The following is a 20,533-nucleotide window of genomic DNA, read 5'->3' on the forward strand; positions in this document are numbered from 1 at the left end:
GGTATTAGAATGTACCAATTCCTTGACAGAGTTATGTTGTCTTCATGTATATTAATAGTTTCTGCAGATCTATTAAAAACTGAATGTCTCCATCTTCCTCTGATTTGGATGGCTGGGCTGGTTCCATTTGAAAATACGTTCCTCTTATCCTTGAGAGCGGTTTGGTCCCCCCGCGCTTAGTAAGTTCAGTAAACCCTGAAAAGCCATCAGAATTCCAAGGATGGTAGCCAGAATGGATAAAAAACCACAGAATCTGCTGTGATTTGATATTCAGACAGAAATACAAGTGCCGAAGGAAGGAAGTAAAAGTATAGTCAGGATCATGGTCACATAAAAAATCCATCGTGCCCAGAGCTCAGGGTAGTACAATCAATAGTCATGTCGGTGATAATACCTAGTCATACTACTGATATATTACTAGTCCCTTCCTCACAATAATTAATTTGATACAGATTCCCAGAGAAACTTGTTCCACATTGATTTTCCATATTACAATTTTATTCTCACATTATTCAGAGGAGTCTGTAGTTAGTATGTTATATTATATTCTTATTGTGTACTGAATGGGAGATAGGTAGGACATGGAAGAGATGAAAAATACCATTGAAATGAACAAATGTTCCAGCGAAGAATTTTATTCTGTTAAAGTTGTCTTGGACTCTTGGGTCACAAGAACTTCATCCTTATGGTTTTTTCGCTGAGCATATGGAAATGATGCTTTAAATACCAAAGATATTAAGGAGTTTGGGTTATTGTGGGACTTAACTTGGTGTATCTTCAGCTGTCCTGTCTTGCAGGAAGGATTAGTAGCTCATGGTCTTTGTGTTGAAATGCACATTTGAGGAAATCTCAGAGTGGGCATCCAGTTGTCTTGCGTTTGTTTTGGTTAATATATCGAGTTGTGGCCAGACTCCAAGAATCCCTTCGTTTAGCTGAGTGTCAGAAATCCAGAAGAGCCAGTGAAATTATGAAGACCTATGATTAACGGCTTTGGAGTGATTAGCGCTAGAAAGCTTTATCCAGAACCCCCTGATTGTTTCTGGAGATATTTCATACCATGGACAACTGTTAACTTCCACATCTACAAGATAGCATACGTTTGTTTAATCTCTCGGTTACTCCACAAATATTTCAAATGCCTACTGTGTGCTAGATACTTCCCTAGGCTCTGGGGATCCGGAGATAGACTCCATACCAGTCTGTGCCCTCAAGTTGCTTCCAATCAAGAGGAGGGGGTAGATAAACTATAAAGCAATATGAATAGTGTAACAGTGGTCTGCACAGCATACCATCAGATAAGGTTTATGGAGCCAGGTGTTCCATTAGCCAGTGTTTAATTCAACCATTATTATTGTAAAATACCAGTATTTTATGTCAGCACATCTACAGTAGAACATAAAAGAATAAAATGTTTCTTCAAACTACTTAATGAGTCAGGATGCAATTTTTGATTTTGATGTGAATTTTTTCATTCCCGTGGCAATTATGAATGTAGTTTATCAAGAGATGTCCATGTCCTTTTTCAAAAGAGTAAAGATACAGACAGATCTTTAAAATATGAATACTTGCTTCAGTTGTTCCCCAATACAAACTCGGTTTAGTACCATACTTAGTCCCAGCTTATTTTTCTGGGTTATCATTTTAATTAAATATAGCCTTCCTTCAACCTTTCAGCCTTATTAGTAACTGTTTCTTTTTAGGATTTCAAAGATGCTATCTTTAAATGATTTCTTAAAGAACCTCCCTGCTAATGATTGTTAAGCTGACACCTAGCAGATCGTGTACTTCTGCGTAATTCGAAGGACCAAACAGGAAGCTTTGAAGCAGCCAGAATTCCTTGGAAGCCTTTTATCCATAGGTGTCTTTAAAATTAGACCCATGGCTTAAAGCCCAGTAATACAGTTTAGGGGGCTGGTAGTTTGGTCAAAATATCACCTAACTGAAAACAGCATTTTGCTTGCAATCCCAGAGTAAGGTTTTGCATATCCATTTTGAATAACTTTAGTGAAGTTAAGTGATTTGAAATTGAATGCAGTGGAGTAAGCTGGTGAGACAGCTCAAAGCTATGGCAGGTCAAGGAAATCACGCCAGTGGAGTCATCCCTGATTTCAATACATTTCATAGTGGAAACGCCATCACCACTGGACTCGGAGCACGGCTGCATCTTGTTATATGTGTAGGAGTTTTAAAATCAATTTGATTTTCACTGGTATGATTCTCTAGTGTACTTAATATGCTATGGACGGATTTCTGAGAATAGTAAGAAGCAGTTACACTTCTCATGAATATATAGCGAATGAGGCTCTCTGATTTATTATTCCATTCAGTCTTAGAACATGCTTATGATTTAAAAAAAAAAAAAAAAGAAAAGAAGGAAAAAATCTATAACCGGTAGATCTGAGTTTTAACTCTCTCACTAGGTGACTTTAGGTAAACACTTTAACTGCTTTGTGCCTCAGTTTATCAACCTGTAAACTTTGACAAAACCTCCTACCTCTAAATTACTTCTGAAATTTTTATGAACAATGAATTTTGAGATCTTTCAATGTATATATTCAAAATTAAATTAGTCCCATATTTCAGATATCAGTTTCTTTTTATTTCTGAAATTTTTCTCTTCTTACAAGTGTTTTTTTATGTATATGAAATTTAAGGAGATAGAGAAGGGCAGTGAAAAGTTCTCCAAAAACAAATAGCATAAATTGTTTTTAATTGAAAGCACAAGTTCTAAAACTCCAGAGAATTCTAAGGGAACTCAAGATATACTAATTCAAGAAGCAATGTGCATGCAAACTCACAATAAATTTTGAGCAGGCATTATAAAGTTTGCTATAACTCTTAGTTTGCTGTAATTTCCCCTGTATTAATCTTGCTCTTACCCTTTTTTTTTTTCACTAATGGAGTTAATATTTAGTTAGTTCATTCTGCAGCATACCCTCTCCAGTGGTATTGATTTTTTTCTCTCTTCTGTGACCTCACTAAAGTGCCAAACGTCACAGGGGAAAAATTAAATGTAGAATTTAACACCAAGAAATTAGCAGAAGTCCATGTACTACTGAAGGAGGAGAAAATTATTTAACCTTGTTTTCTGTGTGATTGATTTTTTAATGCCCTAATGCAAAGTGTTCTTAAAAACTTCTCTAAACCATATGTTGTGAGTCATTTTGCTTATTATTAAATGTACTACTTGTGCTCACTTAGGCCGATTAACTTTGACCCCGTCTGAATTGTACCAAGACAAGTTGTTAGAGAAAGAGAAAACAAAAAATTCCAGGAAATCTAAATCAAAAACCAGGTTATAAAACTAAGGTTAATTATTACAATTCAGAGTTTATTTGGGAGTTAAACATGTATAAATGAAGGCTGTTCAACAGAAAGCCAGGCCCTGGGCTGAGGCTGTTGGGAGGCAGAGAGCGGACCGTCAGCTCAGCAGCCCCCACGGCCCCCACTTCCCCCGGGCGTGACAATACAGTGCAACTGTAGTCTGCAATCCCTGCTTCTCTCCCAGGGTCTGCTCCCTGGCAACAGGGCAAGTAAGATAGCACACGAGACCCCACCCGCCAACCATGGAAACGTCTGGGTGTTTGACTGAAATTTTCACTCTGTATCCAAATGTTAGAAGGCATGCGTGTCTTATGTTGAGGCACAGCCCCAAACCAAAATAGTTTCACTGACAACTATCAAATAACACACTTTCTTTCCAGAACAGAAACATTTTCTCCAAATGTTTTTCATCCAATGTTGTCAAGAATGGTCCCAAAGGACCACAGAGGCCCTTTTAGTGATAAGCAACTTGCCAGCGCCTGGAGCTGCTTCGTGGGGCAGTGCCTCCCGCATGCTGATTGCAGGCTCCAGGGAGTAGAATACCGAGGGGAGAATGGAAAGACAGATAATGTATTTCCGTAAAAGGGATGGGTGAATGTCAACTTTTTTACTCTTCATCCAAAAGTCAGGCATTTCATATTGTACCCTGGATACTTAGCAAACCCTATCCACATACAGAGTACAATATCAGAATGACCTTGTTTATTGGATTCAAGTTTAGCTTGAAAAGAGTAATTACCTATTTAATCAGCTTTTTGTCCTGTCCCATGGCCACCAACAGAATGGGTCATCTGACCTCCTCGTTTGGCTCTTAAAATTAAGTGAGCTCTAAAAATGTAAGATATTTTTGCTCTTGGAGGTCATGGAAGACTTATGCGTTAATATTTTCATGTCCCAGTTAAAACTCAGTGCTATGGTTTTAGCTCTGTAAGAAATTTTCAACATGTCAGATAGGAACAAAAATGAAGACATCACAAACTTCCTCAGTAAACTGAAAATATAGAGTACATCTTCAAATATCCAAATGGATCAAAATGTGCTTTTTCATTCATAGGAATGAGTTCATGCCTAAAAACCCCTTACGATGATTGAGGATTTAAAGCAGCATTACTTTGTATTTCCTTCACAAACCAAGTTGAATTAAATTAAGAGCAAAAGGAATTTGTGGGATGTGTTTGTGCCCCTCCTGAAGGTTGAGGTGATGGGGTTATCTGTTGGGTCGGGTCTTTCTTCCCTCAGAAAGCAGATTTTCTAGCTGGGAAAGACCACACTTGCAGAGTTGAAACCCCAGGACGTCAGGTGGCAGAGTGAGGACAGTAGGGACTTGGAACATTAGCCCAGGAAGGAATGGATCCACAGCGTTTGTGAAAGTCGGGAAAGGCTTTTCAGAAGAGCAGGGACTTGGGCGTCGTTCTCGTTGGGATGGATGGGCAGGAGCACCTTAAGCAAAAGCAAAAACAGAAGGCAAAGCCAGCCGATGTGAGGAGTAGAGGCCCGACTAGAGTAAAGGGTTTGTGCTTGCTGACAGAGAAAGGCAGCTTGGCTCAGCTGAGTGGGAGAACCTGGAGGCGCCGGGGGAAGAACTTAGAGTGGATTGTGCAGTGTAGACATCGGGAGCCATTGCACAGTTCTTGAGCAGAGGTGGGCCATGATATTTAAGAGAAAGCAATTCCCCTTGTGCCTTGAAAAGAGGTGCTAATGAATCTGTTTCTGTTTTTTTGTTCATTGGACATTCCACTTCCTTCCTCATTTGCTGTTTACTGCTCGTGTCTGCTTTCAGTGTGGCATATTCCCACGTCCTTCCCTCTTGTGCTTCCAGTTTCTCACGGCTCTGTGAGGGCAGAACCAAGTGTGGGGTGGAACTTTCACCCGGAATGTGGGTCCACCTGGTGGCGAAGGACCCTGGAGAGACCACTGGAGCAGGAATCAAATGGACCTTGGCTCTCTGGCCTCCACTGCATGAAGAAATTTGGTTTGCCTGCTGTGGCTCTATGCTGCCCCTGTCCTCCAGGGCAGGCGGGATTCATGGGTAGTGGGTCAGGTCACAGCAAACTGGCCCCTTGAATATGCTCTTGTGAAATCCTGATGTAGACACATCCCTGAGCAGCAGCTTCTGGTCACATTAGTTCACTGGATGCATTTTATACCCTTATTATCCATTACTCTCCAACTTTAAGTCACCCAACTGTTTTCTTTTACAGTCAGATTTAAGATACATTTTAGGCCTGGCCTCGAAGAAAGATGTTCCTTCCATATGATAATTTTCCCTCCTGTAATTCTACACAATTAATATTTCCCTCTGCTTTTTCATAACTTTTCTTTAAAGGGGAAATATACTGGAAAGGAAAGTAAGCATTTTAATTTTTGGATGTCTTCAAACCCATTCATTAATTTTGGAAAAGTAAAATGCATTTAACCTAATGGAATATTTATAAAAATTGGAAGCTTATTGTCAACTAAATCTCATTTATTTACTCTAGTATTAGACTGCTTTTTTTTTTTTTTTTTAAACCAGATGGAAAACATTAGCAGTAATAGTGAACAAACATCCAGGCTCCCAGAGGTCATTTTTAACCACCATTAACAATCTGGTTTCACGGATTAGTAATATACAAAAGGCAGCGGTCCAGTAAAAGATACACAAAAAGCAGCTGAAACGTCTGTGCTCCTTATTTACCTAACATGTAACCATTAAAAAAAAAAACCTGTATAAGTGAGACATTTGAATCTTCCAAGCTCCAAATTGGCAGGTTTTACCGAGAAGTTGCAGCAAAGCATCTATCTGAAATAGACACTGATGTAAAATATTAATAAAACCTCTCCAAAGCTGATGAAAAGAAAAACTTATTATTGACATTATCAGTAGTTTTGTTTGTTGTTAATGTAGTTTCCATTTGCTAGCCATTTGTTTAATAGTTTCACCCCTATGTGAAACTCTGAACTGTGAAGTAGAAAAGACCTGCAGTTTTGTGTATCCCATTTTAATTTTTAAATTTAATGATCTCACTGAAATGTAATGTAAGATAAACAGGCCACAAAATCCACTAATGAGTCAAAAAGGTCTATAATGTGACAAGGACAGGAGCCCTTCTAGAGTTGCCCCTTCAGACACGAACAGACTCATTTAAACCATGCTCCCCGTGGTTGGGGCAGTGGCAGGATGGTGAAATGTCACTCTGCCCTGCAGATGGCTGCATGGGGATGTGTGTGCTTGTTTCTTCTCTTGTTCAGACTCCACACTGTATGTGAGTATGAAACAGCTATGCATTTAACTGATTGAGACTTGGAGCAAACAGAGGTAAAACTGCACGTAATACACATTTATTTTCATTTCAAAATACCATTACTCTTGGTTTCTATATTTATGATTTCTCATCAATTTTCATGTTACTCTTCTTTTAGAGTGTAGAGTAGTATTTTATAGGAATTGGGTTGAGGTGATTGTTTAAAATGCTTCACAGATATTTTCATTATTCTGTATGAAGAAAGCCAAGGTTTTAATGTTGAAAGCCTATGGAGAGAGGTCATGTCCAAGATGAAAGTGGAAATGAGGTTGTGCAAATATGATCCAGATAGTAGAGAAAGTACCTGTTGTGAAGGTGCTCAGGGATGCCTACGATATTATTGTCCTAATGACAGGGGACCAGGACAAGCATTGTTTCGTCACTATGCACTCTGTGTAAGAATGCATCCACTCATTCCTGCAAACACTTACTCCCAGTGGTCACCAAGTAGAATGCAGAGTCACCATCCATTTATAATATGCTAAGTATTTTCCTGTCTGTCCTTGATACTGTAGGCCACTGCTTGGTGGAGAAATTCTGTTTCCCTCTTTGTGGGAATTTTTACTTTGACAGTGAGATCTTCCAGTATTCCTACAAGTGCCTAGGGCCATTATTTTCCATTTCTTGCTGAAGAAGGGAAATGAATAAACAGTGAGGAGAGAATTGAAATGATGCATTCTGGCCCACACTATAGTTTAGAATTTATGAGCTTCTGGAGTTCCTTTCAGTGACAACTGGAAACACTTTACTGAATACTGATTATGTATCCAGCATTCTGCTAAGCACTGCCATGCAGGAAAACTAGAGCCCCTACTCCAAGTAGCACACTGCCTGGTGGGTGTGGGAAGTGAGTAAGCAAAGAGCACCATGGATGCAGAGGAAGGAGCTAACCCAGAAGAGGGTCAAGAGAGGTGGGGATCCATGAAACCTGAGAGCACCTTTGTCTGTACTGTCTGTACATGAAAATGGAAAGCTTAATTACATTATGTGAATAGTTGCTGATAGGTTGAACGTGGAAAAACACTAAGTGATTGGATTTCTTTGGTTTATTTATGTTTTCTAGATTATGTAGACTCAATTTATGACTGTATATTAGGCCGTTTTCCTAGCTTGCCATAATTCTAGTTAGCACATAAATAGGTAAGAATAACATCTAGCCTTTATCCACAATCTAGTTTTTATTGGTTGAAGACAAGTAGTTCTGAAACTATCAGCAAGCGTGTGGATATTGCAAAGTAACATAAGAGAACTTAGTTCACACCTCTGTTTTAGGTTGATTTAAAAAAACACTATTAGTTATTAGGAAATCACTCCAGGCTTATCAATTCTCTCCCACGGACAACAAAAGTCTCCTGTTTCTTTCTAGCTGCCCCAAATTTTAGGGACCCAAGAAGGTAGGAGGTTTCTTCTTCCTCAGCCTTGGGGGCCTTCTAGTTGACAAGAGGCTCCTTCACTTCTGATAGGAGAGGAATTCTGATCTGAATTCTTCTGGATATGTTCATTGTTCAACCTCCTCTTTTGCCCATTTAGCAAGTATCTTTGTTGTAGAGGATGGATAGCAGTGGGGGCTGGGAGGGGGCTAACTTCCAGAATCTCCTTTCACAGGGCAGCCATTTCCGGCTAGGTAGACGTGCCCTCGGTGCCCTCAGCTCGCTTCCTGTAGCTCCCCCGCTGCGCCTCAGGGGAATTGTACATGAGTAAATGAAGACAACACTTGGTTCTGAGGCCCTCCACTTTCAAGGCATACCAACTAAGCTCCTGCGTAGATATTAAAATGAAAAGAAAAACTTTCAGACAACAGCCAACACAAAACCAATATTTTTTCTCCTTTTTTTAAAGGTGAACACACACAAGAAACAAATTCACCTCATTCACTCAAAAAGGATGTTGAAAATATGGGGAAAGGTAAAGAAAAGTTTTAATTCTGTAGAACTTCTCTTAGCTTCAAAAGACCATGGAGATAATAGGAGGATATTTTTGTTCTACACCATATTTTAAGCTTGACAAGCAACATATGAATAATATATGGACCATTGGGTGGATATAATTGAGATTAATGCATACATATCAATCAATACATGACACTGTAATATAATACTTTAAAATAATATATTACATTGATTTATATTCATGGATTTCTGCACAAAATCTATCCTATGTCTATGCAACACTTTTTAAACTGGTAAAATATTTTGTCTTCTAATAATAAATTGCCATATATAACAGTTCTCTGGAGAGTTATTTGTAAAGATTAGTAAAATGACTCTTCTGTTTTTCTTTATTAGAAGAACTTCAGAAGGTTTTATTTGAACAAATAGATTTACGGAGACGACTAGAGCAAGAATTCCAAGTGTTAAAAGGAAATACGTCTTTCCCAGTATTCAGTAAGAAATCACTTTTATTTTATTGCATTATGATATTTGATGATGTTTCTATTATTAGGCTTAAAAATAGGCTCTGAGTATGACGTGCTTATATAAAGTGCCACAGGCTCTTCCCGTGGTCTCTGTCTAAATATTTGGAAATTGTAGCCTGTTATATATGCTTTGAATCAGCTCACAGACAAATTTCTTATGCGAACCCTTTGGTGTTTATTGTATTGATAGACGTGTATCTGTATGTATGTGTTATGTATATCTTAAAATATATATGCGAGAATATCATTAAATATGTAGACATATTTAAATACTCTGATATTTTAGATTATATATCTTAGAACAAAAGATACTCAGAAACTTTTATTCTCCAACTTAGGAAAAACAGAAGAATTTTTATTCTCAGAGCTAGAGTGCTTCCTGGTACTTGAAATAGGTATAAATATGAAGATTTACAATTTAACATTCAGTATACACATATTTATTTTATTGGTTGAGATTAATATAATCTTAGTGGTTTTGGATTCTCCATCCACATTTAATGTTAAAATTCCCTTCCACATTTGGTGGCAGATACTGTAGCATAAAAACCATCAGTTCTATTCCCAGAGTCCTAGAATTTCAGAAACACCTAATACTAGGTGTCCAGTTTTCTAAAATTCACCAGCCTTGGCCTGAATCACATTTGGACAAATACATCACAGTGGTGTTTTTTTCAAGCATTTTGGAATTTCATTTAGTCTTATTCCTCTCTCCAGAGAAAGAAAAATGGGAAAGAACATAGTATGTAACTTTATATTTTGAATTCTGTACATTTAAGATTAGTTTTTTCTTGGAACTCTTTTTTAAAATGTCAGCATGAGGGCACCTGGGTGGCTCAGTCGGTTAAGTAGCCAACCTTGGCTCAGGTCTCGTGGTTCGTGAGTTTGAGCCCCTCATTGGGCTCTGGGCTGACAGCTTTAGTTTTGGTGTCTCCCTCTCTCTCTGCCCTCCCCTGCTCATCCTCTCTCTGTCTTTTAAATATAAATAAATGTTTAAAAAAATTTTTTAATGTCAGCATGCCCCTTTCTATTAATCTGGTAACCACAAAACTCACGTTGGTAATTCCTGTGCTAGGGCCACAGAGCAACATCCGGAAGATTTTTTGGTCCTTGTGAGATTGTTAATAATATGAGCATGATGGTCATCTTCCCCAGGGCTTCTCAAATGTAATCATCAGCACAGAGAAAAGACGTGCCTTCGCAGGTAGAAGCTTCACAGAGTACTGGGTTCCTGGCACATATCAAACTGGGTTCCACCAAACACTTAGCAGGGATAAAAACAAGGAAGATGAGTGATGGAAGAAAGCGCTACCCAGGAGGAGCAGTAGCGTCTGCCAAGTTTGTGGTCTCTCAGTACTCACAGGGGTAGGTTTGGAGCTCAGGTGCTTCAAGAATTTCAAGAATGTATGTTGAGCCCTCAAGTAAGATGGAAGAGAGGAGAGTGGCAGATAGCTGCTTTATTATTATTATTATTTATTATTTAAATCCAAGTTTAGTTAATATATAGTGTAATAATGATTTCAGGAGTAGAATTTAGTGACTCATCACTTACATACAACACCCAGTGCGCATCCCAACAAGGGCCCTCCTTGATGCCCATCACCCCTTTAGCCCATCCCGCAACCCACCTCCCCTCCAGCAACCCTCAACAAAGTAACCTTGTTCTTTGTATTCAAGAGTCTCTTAAGGTTTGTCTCCCTCTCTGTATAATAGCAAACTGGCCCATAGCTTTTGATAGTGTGTTGGGATCATCATGACATTGTAGCTTTGAGGAAAAACAGAAACAGATATTTGTTGAAAAAATATCTCTGAAATCTTTAAAACCAAGTGCTTCCAAGGGACCTGAGATTCTCTAATTTCTAAGATAGTATTTTAACATCCATTTCTTTGCAGCAACGAGCACACACTGAATGATTTCTTTCCCCTATAAGCTGATGTTTATCTCACAGTTGAGTTTGTAAATCTTTGTTTTTTAGATCCAGCAGGGTGGGTCAGGGTATCATTGAACCCCTAAAGTGCCCACCTAATTCCCCATAAAGTCAGTGTATCCCTAATTTATCACCTTAATAAAAGTTAGTCATTTTAAAGAATTAAGTAATTTATAATAATTGATACATTTTCCTTCTTAACTGTTCTACCGTACAGTATGCACATGTTTCTGTTAAAAGGAAGTTAGAAAGCATGCCTGGGTGGTCCAGTTGGTTAAGTGTTCAAGTTCGGCTCAGTTCATGACCTCATGGTTTGCGAGTTTCATCGCTGCATCCGGCTTGCTGTTCTCAGCACAGCACCTGCTTTGGATCCTCTGTCCACACCACCCCCCTTTCTCTCAAAAATAAATGAACATTAAAAAACGGAGGAAGTTAGAATGTTAAAACTGGCTTATTTTGATTCAGACCTATCATTCATCCATTTGAATTAAAATTAATCCTCTGTGATTGCCATACGTATAAATACTTCCATTAAACAACAACAAAATTTTTTCCTGTTTTTTATCTGCAGTGTACTCCACTGACCAAGGAAGTGGCATGTATGTGCCCAAGTTTGAATAATGCATGGTTTAGACATACCACAAAGAGGCAGTTAATTTCACACGGATGAAAATAGCAAATGCACATTATGTGCTTGTTAACTAAATGTGAGAGGCCATGAGGCTGGAAGACAGATTTAGATTTGCTCAGATGGATAGGGGAAAACGGAACTTTGTGAAGCCACATCAGAAGGAAGCATAGAGGATACCCAGCCAGAATTTTGCAGCCCCTTTTACTAGCAAGTGGACACTGGGCCGTGACACTTAAAGCCTGGCTCACTTAGAACACTGCAGACCCAGGCCAAGCTCTCGGGCATGAGGAGTAGGACCCCAGGCCTGAGTTCACTGTGGGGCTCTGCCACTTCCTGGTTGTAGGACCTTGGAAACTGTCAAATGGGCTAGATAATTCCTGTCTTGTAGGAGGATGCAAGGGGTAAATGAGAGGACCAGCGTGAGGGCTGTGCACATCCCCGCTACTGTCAGCTGTGAGGATGGTGGTGGTAAGGATGCAGGAGGGGGAAGACAAGATTATTAGCACTGAGCTCTAGAAAAGCATTTCTAAAATGGGTCCAAATTTCTGAGTTTCTCTTCGCCTTCTTGTTGTGGTTCTGATGGCTACTAAGGACCACAGGAATGGATCCTGGGCTTGTAAAGAGTAAAGATGAAGATCAGAAGGAGGAGGAGGAGGAAATGAGGAGAAGGAGGAGGAGGAAATGAGAAGGAGGAGGAGCCCAGCCCTGAGCTGAGGACCTGCTAGGTGGAGAAGGCCCTCACACCTCTCCCCACCCCCCACAGTGGGGTGCCCTGGGGCGGCTCCTCCCTCCCTCACTCCAGCCCTTTCTGCCCACTGCCCTTGGCAGAGTCTTGCCAAAATTCTACCTCTGGCTCCAAATCTTCCACCCAAGAAGCCATAGTGATGCCCTACTGTTGATCTTGTATCTAATTTAACTCCTGACTGACTCTCAAAACCCTCCATAATTGGCCCACCCAGCCTCTCCAGTCTCTCACTTCCACCCCCTCCTTGCTGAGCTCCAGGTGCCCTACAGATCGCTCTGCTCTCTTGCTTTCACCTCTGCAGACTACATTTCTCTAGTCTAGAATGCCTCCTCTCACCTTAGGACACTTAGTTCAAGCCACCGCCTCCAGGAAGCCTTCCTAGTCTTGCAGTAGGCACTTTTTGTGGACATCCCACTATATTTATTTCTAGCCCTAAGGGGGTTTGTGTTGATTTCTTTCTTATTTCACACCTGCTACCGCCCTCTACCCCGTGGCATTGTCAATGAGTTCAGGAAAATGTTCTGTTGCTGGCCACACAGCACCTGGCATAATGTGGACATGATGTACTCTCAGTAAGTGACTGATACACATTTTGGTGTTATATTCAAAGAGATTAAAACTGACAATGAAGGATGAGATTGGGAAACCCAAAACTGTCGTATAAAGGAGATTAGTGAGGGCTCATAAGTTGAGTCCTTGGATTTGCATGTGACAAATTCATGGTACTTAAGAGAACTGAAGGAGAGGCCTGTCAGTTATGACAGGGAAGGCCCAGTGACTGGGGCTTCATGAAATATTTCAGCGGTAGATTTTGACTACATCATCATTTTAGATTCTTAGAGAGAACTATTCTTCCATGTTACTTTTATTGAAAACATTCTAGAGGGGCACCTGCATGGCTCCGTAGGTTAAGCATCCTACTTTGGCTCAGGAAATGATCTCATGATTCATGGGTTTGAGCCCTGCGTCAGGCTCTGTGCTGACAGCTCAGAACCTGGAGCCTGCTTCGGAGTCTGTGTTTTCCTTTCTCTTTGCCCCTCCCCTGCTCGTGCACTGCTACTCTCACTCTCTCAAAAATAAACATTAAACACACACAAAAATTTTAAACCACATTTCATCTACTTAAATATGGCCATCTCATCTTCCATCCCCCACTGTTACCACAGTCATTCAGTGTTGAGTGCTTTCCTCTCCCTTTTTGTGCCATACTCCAGAAAGAGAGTGGTGGAGGAATTCTAGAACACAAGACAGATGAAAAGGCCTGATAGATGTTAAAAGCAGTGATCACAGCGGGGCACCTGGGTGGCTCAGTCAGTTAAGCGTAGGACTTTGGGTCAGGTGACGATCTCACGGTTCGAGGGTTTGAGCCCCGTGTTGGGCTCTGTGCTGACAGCTTGGAGCCTGCTTCGGATTCTGTGTCTCCCTCTCCCTCTCTCTCTCCCCCTCCCCTGCTCATGCTCTCTCTCTCTCTCTAAAGCAAACATTAAAAAATTTTAAAAAGAGACTGGTGATAACAAAATGAACACGATGTAAACAAAGTAAGACCCAAAGCTTCATGAGTGGGATCTCCTGTGTAGACCAGATATACCAGATGGGTTCTCCTATTTCTGGCCTGGGGAAGGTAGGCTCTCTGTAAAACACTGGCTTTGCAGACTGTCCACATTTGTAGAGCACAGCCCTTGCTGCTGTGTTGGCTGGCACACTTCTCATCAGTGCTTTCCTCTGCTAACTCCTTTTATACTATCATTTTCCAGAAATAGTTGGGTTTTAAGTGAGTCTCATTAGAGAAGTCGACTTAATGATTTTTTTTCTCTGTCCTTAAATCGTGCCTTCATCAACCTTTAGAACACAGAAGAAATTTTAGGTTTTTTTTTCCATTTGCCAATTAACAGTTTTTAGATCTCCAAAGTTATACACGTGTTTGTTATAGAAAACTTTAAACGTATGGAAATTCAAAGGGAAGGAAAGAAAAATCATCTGTAATCTTGTCACCTGGAGAGAACCAATGTTAACATTTTGGAGTTTCAGCTTTTTAATGCATATTGAATCTTTTTTTTTAACAAAATGAAATATCATACACTCCATCTTTTACCCTGTTTATTTGAGTTTGGTTGACACACAGTGTTATGTTAGTTTCAGGGGTGCACTAGTGACTCAACATCTCTGTATTCAACGCTCACAGCAAGCGTAGCTACACCGGTCTCCACACGACGCTATCACAGCGTCATTGACTATATTCCCCGTGCTGTGCCTTTGTGCCCATGACTTCATTCCATAAATCTGCAAGACTGTGCCTCCCACTCTCCTTCACCTCTTTGCCCATTTCATCCCTTCCCTTCCAGCAACCTTCAGTTCATTCTCTGTACTTTGGATCTCATTCTGCTTTTGTTTGTTTGCTTGTTTGTTCATTTGTTTTGTTTTTTAGATTCCATATATGAGTGAAATCATACGGCATTTGTCTTTCTCAGTCTGACTTACTTCACTTAGCATAAGACCCTCTAGGTCCGTCCATGTTGTCCCAAATGGCAAAAAAATTAAAATTAAGAAAAAAACCCACCACATCATTTTTGTGGCTGTGTAGTCTTCCATTGTGTGTATATATAGCACATCTTCTTTATCCATCCGTCCATTGATGGGCACTTAGGTTGCTTTCATATATCGGCTATTATAAACAACACTGCAGTAAACAGAGGTACATATCTTTTTGAATTTGTGTTTTTGTTTTCTTTGTGTAAAACCCCAATAGTAGAATAATTGGATCCTATGGTATTTCTATTTTGAAGTTTTTGAGGAGCCTCCATACTGTTTTCCACAGTGGCTGCACCAGTTTGCATTTCCATCAGCAGCGCACAAGGGTTCCTTTCTCTCCAGGTCCTTGCTAACCCTCCCTGTCCCTTGTGTTTTTGATGTTAGCCATTCTGACAGGGGTGAGGTGTAACCACATCTCATGGTGGTTTTGATGTGTGTTTCCCTCACGATGAGTGATACTGAGCATCTTTTCACGTGTCTGTCGGCCATCTGTCTGTCTTCTTTGGAAAAATGTCTATTTAGGTTCTCTGCCCATTCTTTAATCAGATTAGTTTTGTTGTTATGGAGTTGTATAAGTTCTTTATATATTTTGGATATTAACCCCTAACCAGATATGTCATTTGCAAATATGTTCTCCCACTCAGTATGTTGCCTTTCTGTTTTGTGGATGGTTTCCTTCAGTGTACGAAAGCTTTTTATTTTGATGTCATCCCAATAGTTTATTTTTGCTCTAGCTTCCCTTGCCTGAGGAGACATATCAAGAAAAATGTTGCTATGACTGATGTTGAAGAAATTACTGCCTGTGTTCTTTCCCTTATGGTTTTGGGTCTCAGATTTAGGTCTTTAATACATTTTGAGTTGAGAAATGTACTATATATGTCGGACATTAAAGTTATCAAAGGTCTAGGTGATGGGCTTCACTGTAACTAAATCCTTACACACATCTATGGTGATTCCCTTGGGGTAAACCCCTGCAAGGATTCCTGTGTTGAAGAATATGAACTTTTTAAAGCTCTTGATGACATAATGTCGTTTTGCTTTCCAGAAAGGCTGTACTAATTTATACTCCCAATCTTGGAACACCGCCTACTACCTTTTCTTTTAATCTCTGCTAACTTAAATGCAAAAATAGTAGCTTATACTGTTTCCTATCATTGCTAGGGAGGGTAAACATTTGTAGGTTTTGTGAATGAACCTACCATTTGTAGGTTTTGTGAATGACCATGATATTCTCTTCTCAGTATTCTTATTGATCTCTATGAACTCTTTATATACTAAAATATTCTTTGTCACATCAACATTATTTTCTTTTCTTTTTTTCTTTTTTAATGTTTTTATTTCTTTTTGAGAGAACATGAATGAGGGAGGGGCAGAGAGAGGGGGAGACACAGAATCTGAAGCAGGCTCCAGACTCTGAGCTACCAGCACAGAGCCTGACATGGGGCTCAAACCCAAGGACTGTGAGATCATGACCTGAGCTGAAGTCAGACACTTAACAACTGAGCCACCCAGGCGCCCCACATCAAACATTTTTTTATTTGTATCAATTAGCTGCCGATGTTGACTATAATCTTCTATGTTTTGAGGGTTCAATTTTTTTTGTAGTTTATTGTCATACTGAAGTTGTATTTTTTTAATTTTTAAAAAGATTTTTTAATGTTTTATTTTATTTTTGAGAGAGGGACAGCTTGAGCAGGGGAGGATCAGAGAGAGAGAGGGAGACACAGAATCTGAAGCAGGCTCTGAGCTCTGAGCTGTAAGCACAGAGCCCAATATGGGGTTTGAATCCACGAACTGTGAGATCATGGCCTGAGCCTAAGTCAGACGCTTACCTGACTGAGCCACCCATGTGCCCCTGTCATACTGAAATTTTAAATGTTTGTCTAATCAAACCTATTAATCTTTTCCTTTTTTGGTTTCTCTATCATTGATACCCTTCCCCACACAAATTTTATAAAAATATTCACCACTTTTTCTAATGCTTTAATACTTTATTTTTTTAATCTTTTTTTAATGTTTATTTACTTTTGAGAGAGAGAGAGTACACGTGGGAGGTGGACAGAGAGAGACACACACACACACACACACACAGAATCCAAAGCAGGCTCCAGGCTCCGAGCTGTCAGCCCAGAGCCCAATGCAAGGCTTGAACCCACAAACTGTGAGAACATGACCTGAGCCAAAGCTGGACGCTTAACCAACTGAGCCACCCAGGTGCCCCTTTTTTCATTTTATCTTAAAGAATTGTATTAAGTGGACTCTACTAGAGCAATGAGCATGAATTAAGTACGGACTGAGTGTCACCATTCCACTCTGAACTGTCCTTATCATCTTTTGGTATCCCAGGGAGGTACCCAAGTCAGGTTTGGTGGGTGATGGGGTGCAGGGGCTTCCTCTGCCCTCTTTGCTACAACCTACTCAGCCACTTGCTGTTCCCCACTCATTCCCCCCTTGTCTTTCTATAAAATATTGTTCTCTATGTCTCTACTAAAGCATTTCCTCTCCCTTAACTCCCGGAGAGGATAGGGCTTCTTCCTTGTCCTCTGCATTGTGCCACATACTTACCCCCATTGCAATACCTTCCCCATTAAATTCAAAGATGAGAGTAGGGAATGGGTCTTTTTTATATTTTTTTCAATTTCCCCAATGTTTTTAATGTAGCTATATTATAAAGAGTCCAGTCTCTTCACTGATGTTGACTTAACCCACAATATATAAGCATAATCAGTTTAAAATATCATATCCATTTCCATTGTTCACAACAGAGCATAATAACAGTTCATCACAGGTCAAAGTAAGTTATACTATTGGTTCTGTGCTTACAAAGCTTAGGCATTTAAAGACTGGAGATTTGGGGCGGGGGTGGAGGGGTGCTGAGGTGGTTCAGTCAGGTGAGCTTCTGATGGGAATGAGTCTTTTTAAAAATATATAAAAGGCAAAGCTGTGGAGACAAACACATCAGGGGTTGCCAGGGGTGGGGTGGAGGAGGGGTTGAATAGGCAGAGCACAGAGGATTTTAAGACAGTGAAAATACTCTATATATTTTCTCTGAAATTGTACTGGTGGATATTCTGATATTTTAATGGTGGATATAGGTCATTATATATTTGCCCAAATCCATAAAACGTACAGTACCGAAGATGAACCTTAAGACAAAACATGGACTTTGGATGATGATGATGTGTCAATGTAGGTCCATCTGCTGTAACGAATGTTCCTTCTGGGGAGGGTTGTTGATAATGAGGGAGGATATGCAGGGGTGGGGGCAGTGGGTACATGGGCAATCCCTGTACCTTCCCCTTAATTTTGTGGTGAACCTAAACTGCTCTAAAATTAATTAATTAATTGACTAATTTTAAAAACATGCGTGGGATGGGGAAGGAATTCAAATAATATCGAAAGGTAGAAGTCAAAAAAATTAAAAGGACAATGTTTTTTAATATCCAAGTCCCCAGCATCTCACAAAAGGTAAAGGACTCATCATCCTGTAAGTGTTGGGAATCTATATCATAGATTTTTCAGCAGAAGCAAAGGGATAGCAGAGGGAGGGACCCGAGGCCAAGCGGTAGGGTGAGAAGCTATTCAGGGAAGAGATGTCAGCGTTGGGGAGGTGACTATGGCAAAGGGAGGCAAGGATGGAGTCCGACCCTAAAGAACTCACACACCAGTGGCTGCAGAGGTGAAAGTAAGAGCACAGGAAAAGATGTGACAGTTTCTGGTTTCTCCAAACTGCTACCCTGACTACCCACCACAGATTCAACAGGAAAGTGTGTGAGGTTCTCATTTAAGGCAGAAAATGCTAAAGGTCGCAGGACTCACAGTTTTAAAAAGATCACATGGAGAGGTTGCAACATGATACACGTTGGAAAGTTCTTTCCCAATAAAGATGATCAATACGAAGACAGGCAAAGACACTTCGCATAACAGTATCTCTGAAAGTTCCTCCCCCACCCTTTTCTCGGATGCAGGCAAGGTCCCTAAAACTGCTCCCCGTCCACGGGGGACGACAAAATTAGGCTGATGCAGGGTGAGAGAGTTGGCAGGTTGGGAGAGTCCGAGTATGTTTATCTCTCTTTTGGGTTTGAGGTGAGGCAGGCGTGGCTAACGGACCTTTGTCTTATCACCCAGGAGGCACGATGTGCACAAGGGTCCACATTTCCTATGATCCGCATAGACCCGAGGTTCACCCCTTCACTCGCACTAGCCTTCTGAAGACAGTGGAAGCTCTCCATGACCTGTGCCCTGGTCGAGTGCACAAGGTGGAGAGCACGACCGCACATATGTTCCTGACTAGTTATATGTGAGGGGTCCCCTAGGCCATGGGATACTGGGAACTATGAGATAGAGACCCTACCCTCTAGAAATTTTCTGTCTGTTCTTGGAGTGCCTGGATGGCTCAGTCGGTTAAGCCTCTGACTTCAGCTCCGGTCAGGATCTCATGTTCTTGGGTTCAAGTCCTGCATTGGGCTCTGTGCTGACAGTTCAGAGCCTGGAGCCTGCTTCCGATTCTGTGTCTCCCTCTCTCTCTGTCCCTCCTTGCTCATGCTCTGTCTCTCTGTCTCAAAAATAAATAAAACATTAAAAAATTAAGAAAAAACATTTCTGTCTGTTCTCAATGCAGAGCCTTAAAACCATCCCTTCAAAAAGCCATATGATTTATTTAAAAAAAAAAAAAAAAACCACAACACTTTCTAAAACTACCAAAAAGGGAGAAGGGCTTCTCCGGCACCATCAGGAACATTTTTACTAAAATTACAAAAATAAGGTTTTGCAACTTTAATTGATGTCTTTCTCTATTTCTCTCTCCTACCAGATAATTTTCAGGATCAGATGAAAAGGGAACTAGCCTACCGAGAAGAAATGGTGCAGCAATTACAAATTGTAAGATGATTTCTACTTAAAAATCAATGTAATTGATGGGTTTGTTTGCAAACCACCCGGTGTGAGCGAAACTGTTCAACTTTTTTGCCGTGAAACCCTTTGGTCCACTTACCACTTACCTCTCAGCTGGTTGAGATGCTAATTACTGAAAGATTTACTTAAACACAGGATAAACAGATGTGTCAGTCGTTTCCTCGAAATGTAACTACCTACCATGTGTTAATAGACAGATGTGTAAACTGTGTCTGTGGGTGAGTCAGAAGTACCTGCATCGTCTCCCACTGTGCAAACTTGTGAACACGGGGCGCTGGGGTGTGCTAGAAGCTCAGCGGAGGGTCATTGTCTGCTCTCTTCCTCTCCTTTTGGGACCCAGACCTGAGCCACCCCCTCTGCTGCCAATAGAACTTAGTATAAATACACTTAATTAAAGTCACTTGAGGGGTGATTCAAAGAAATGATCATTTCCAAGTGAAGTGTGTTATTCACCGTCTTCTAATCATACTGAAAAGTGGACACTAAGATGTATTTATGTAGAAACAGGGAAGCAGGAAGGTGCTTGGTAAATACACATAGTGGGGTTTTATGTTGGCTCTTTGGTTTTTCTCATTCTGAATTCACTGCCCTTTAAAACCGTCTCCCATGCTCTCTCATTTTCATGAGTACAGTGGGGAATAGAATTTCTGCTCCATATTTGTAAGATATTTGTTATCACCCGGAGGAAGACATACACTGATCCTTAGTGGTATTCCCAGCATGGCTATTATAATTGGGGTTGCTGGGCGTTTCTGAGCTGGT

At 40.4% G+C, this 20,533-nt stretch overlaps 1 protein-coding gene across 1 annotated transcript in view; it reads left to right on the plus strand.

Annotated features, from left to right (window-relative positions):
- The window catches only part of SKOR2 (SKI family transcriptional corepressor 2), a 39,870-nt gene that overhangs the window by 5,998 nt on the left and 13,339 nt on the right, over positions 1–20,533 (plus strand). The window contains exons 5-7 of the mRNA XM_029921555.1: positions 8,448–8,513; positions 8,894–8,992; positions 19,671–19,738. Coding sequence (XP_029777415.1) covers positions 8,448–8,513; positions 8,894–8,992; positions 19,671–19,738 — 233 coding nt within the window. The remainder of the gene's footprint in view (positions 1–8,447; positions 8,514–8,893; positions 8,993–19,670; positions 19,739–20,533) is intronic.

Source organism: Suricata suricatta, chromosome 14 (assembly GCF_006229205.1).
Source record: "Suricata suricatta isolate VVHF042 chromosome 14, meerkat_22Aug2017_6uvM2_HiC, whole genome shotgun sequence".
Lineage (NCBI taxonomy): Eukaryota > Metazoa > Chordata > Mammalia > Carnivora > Herpestidae > Suricata > Suricata suricatta.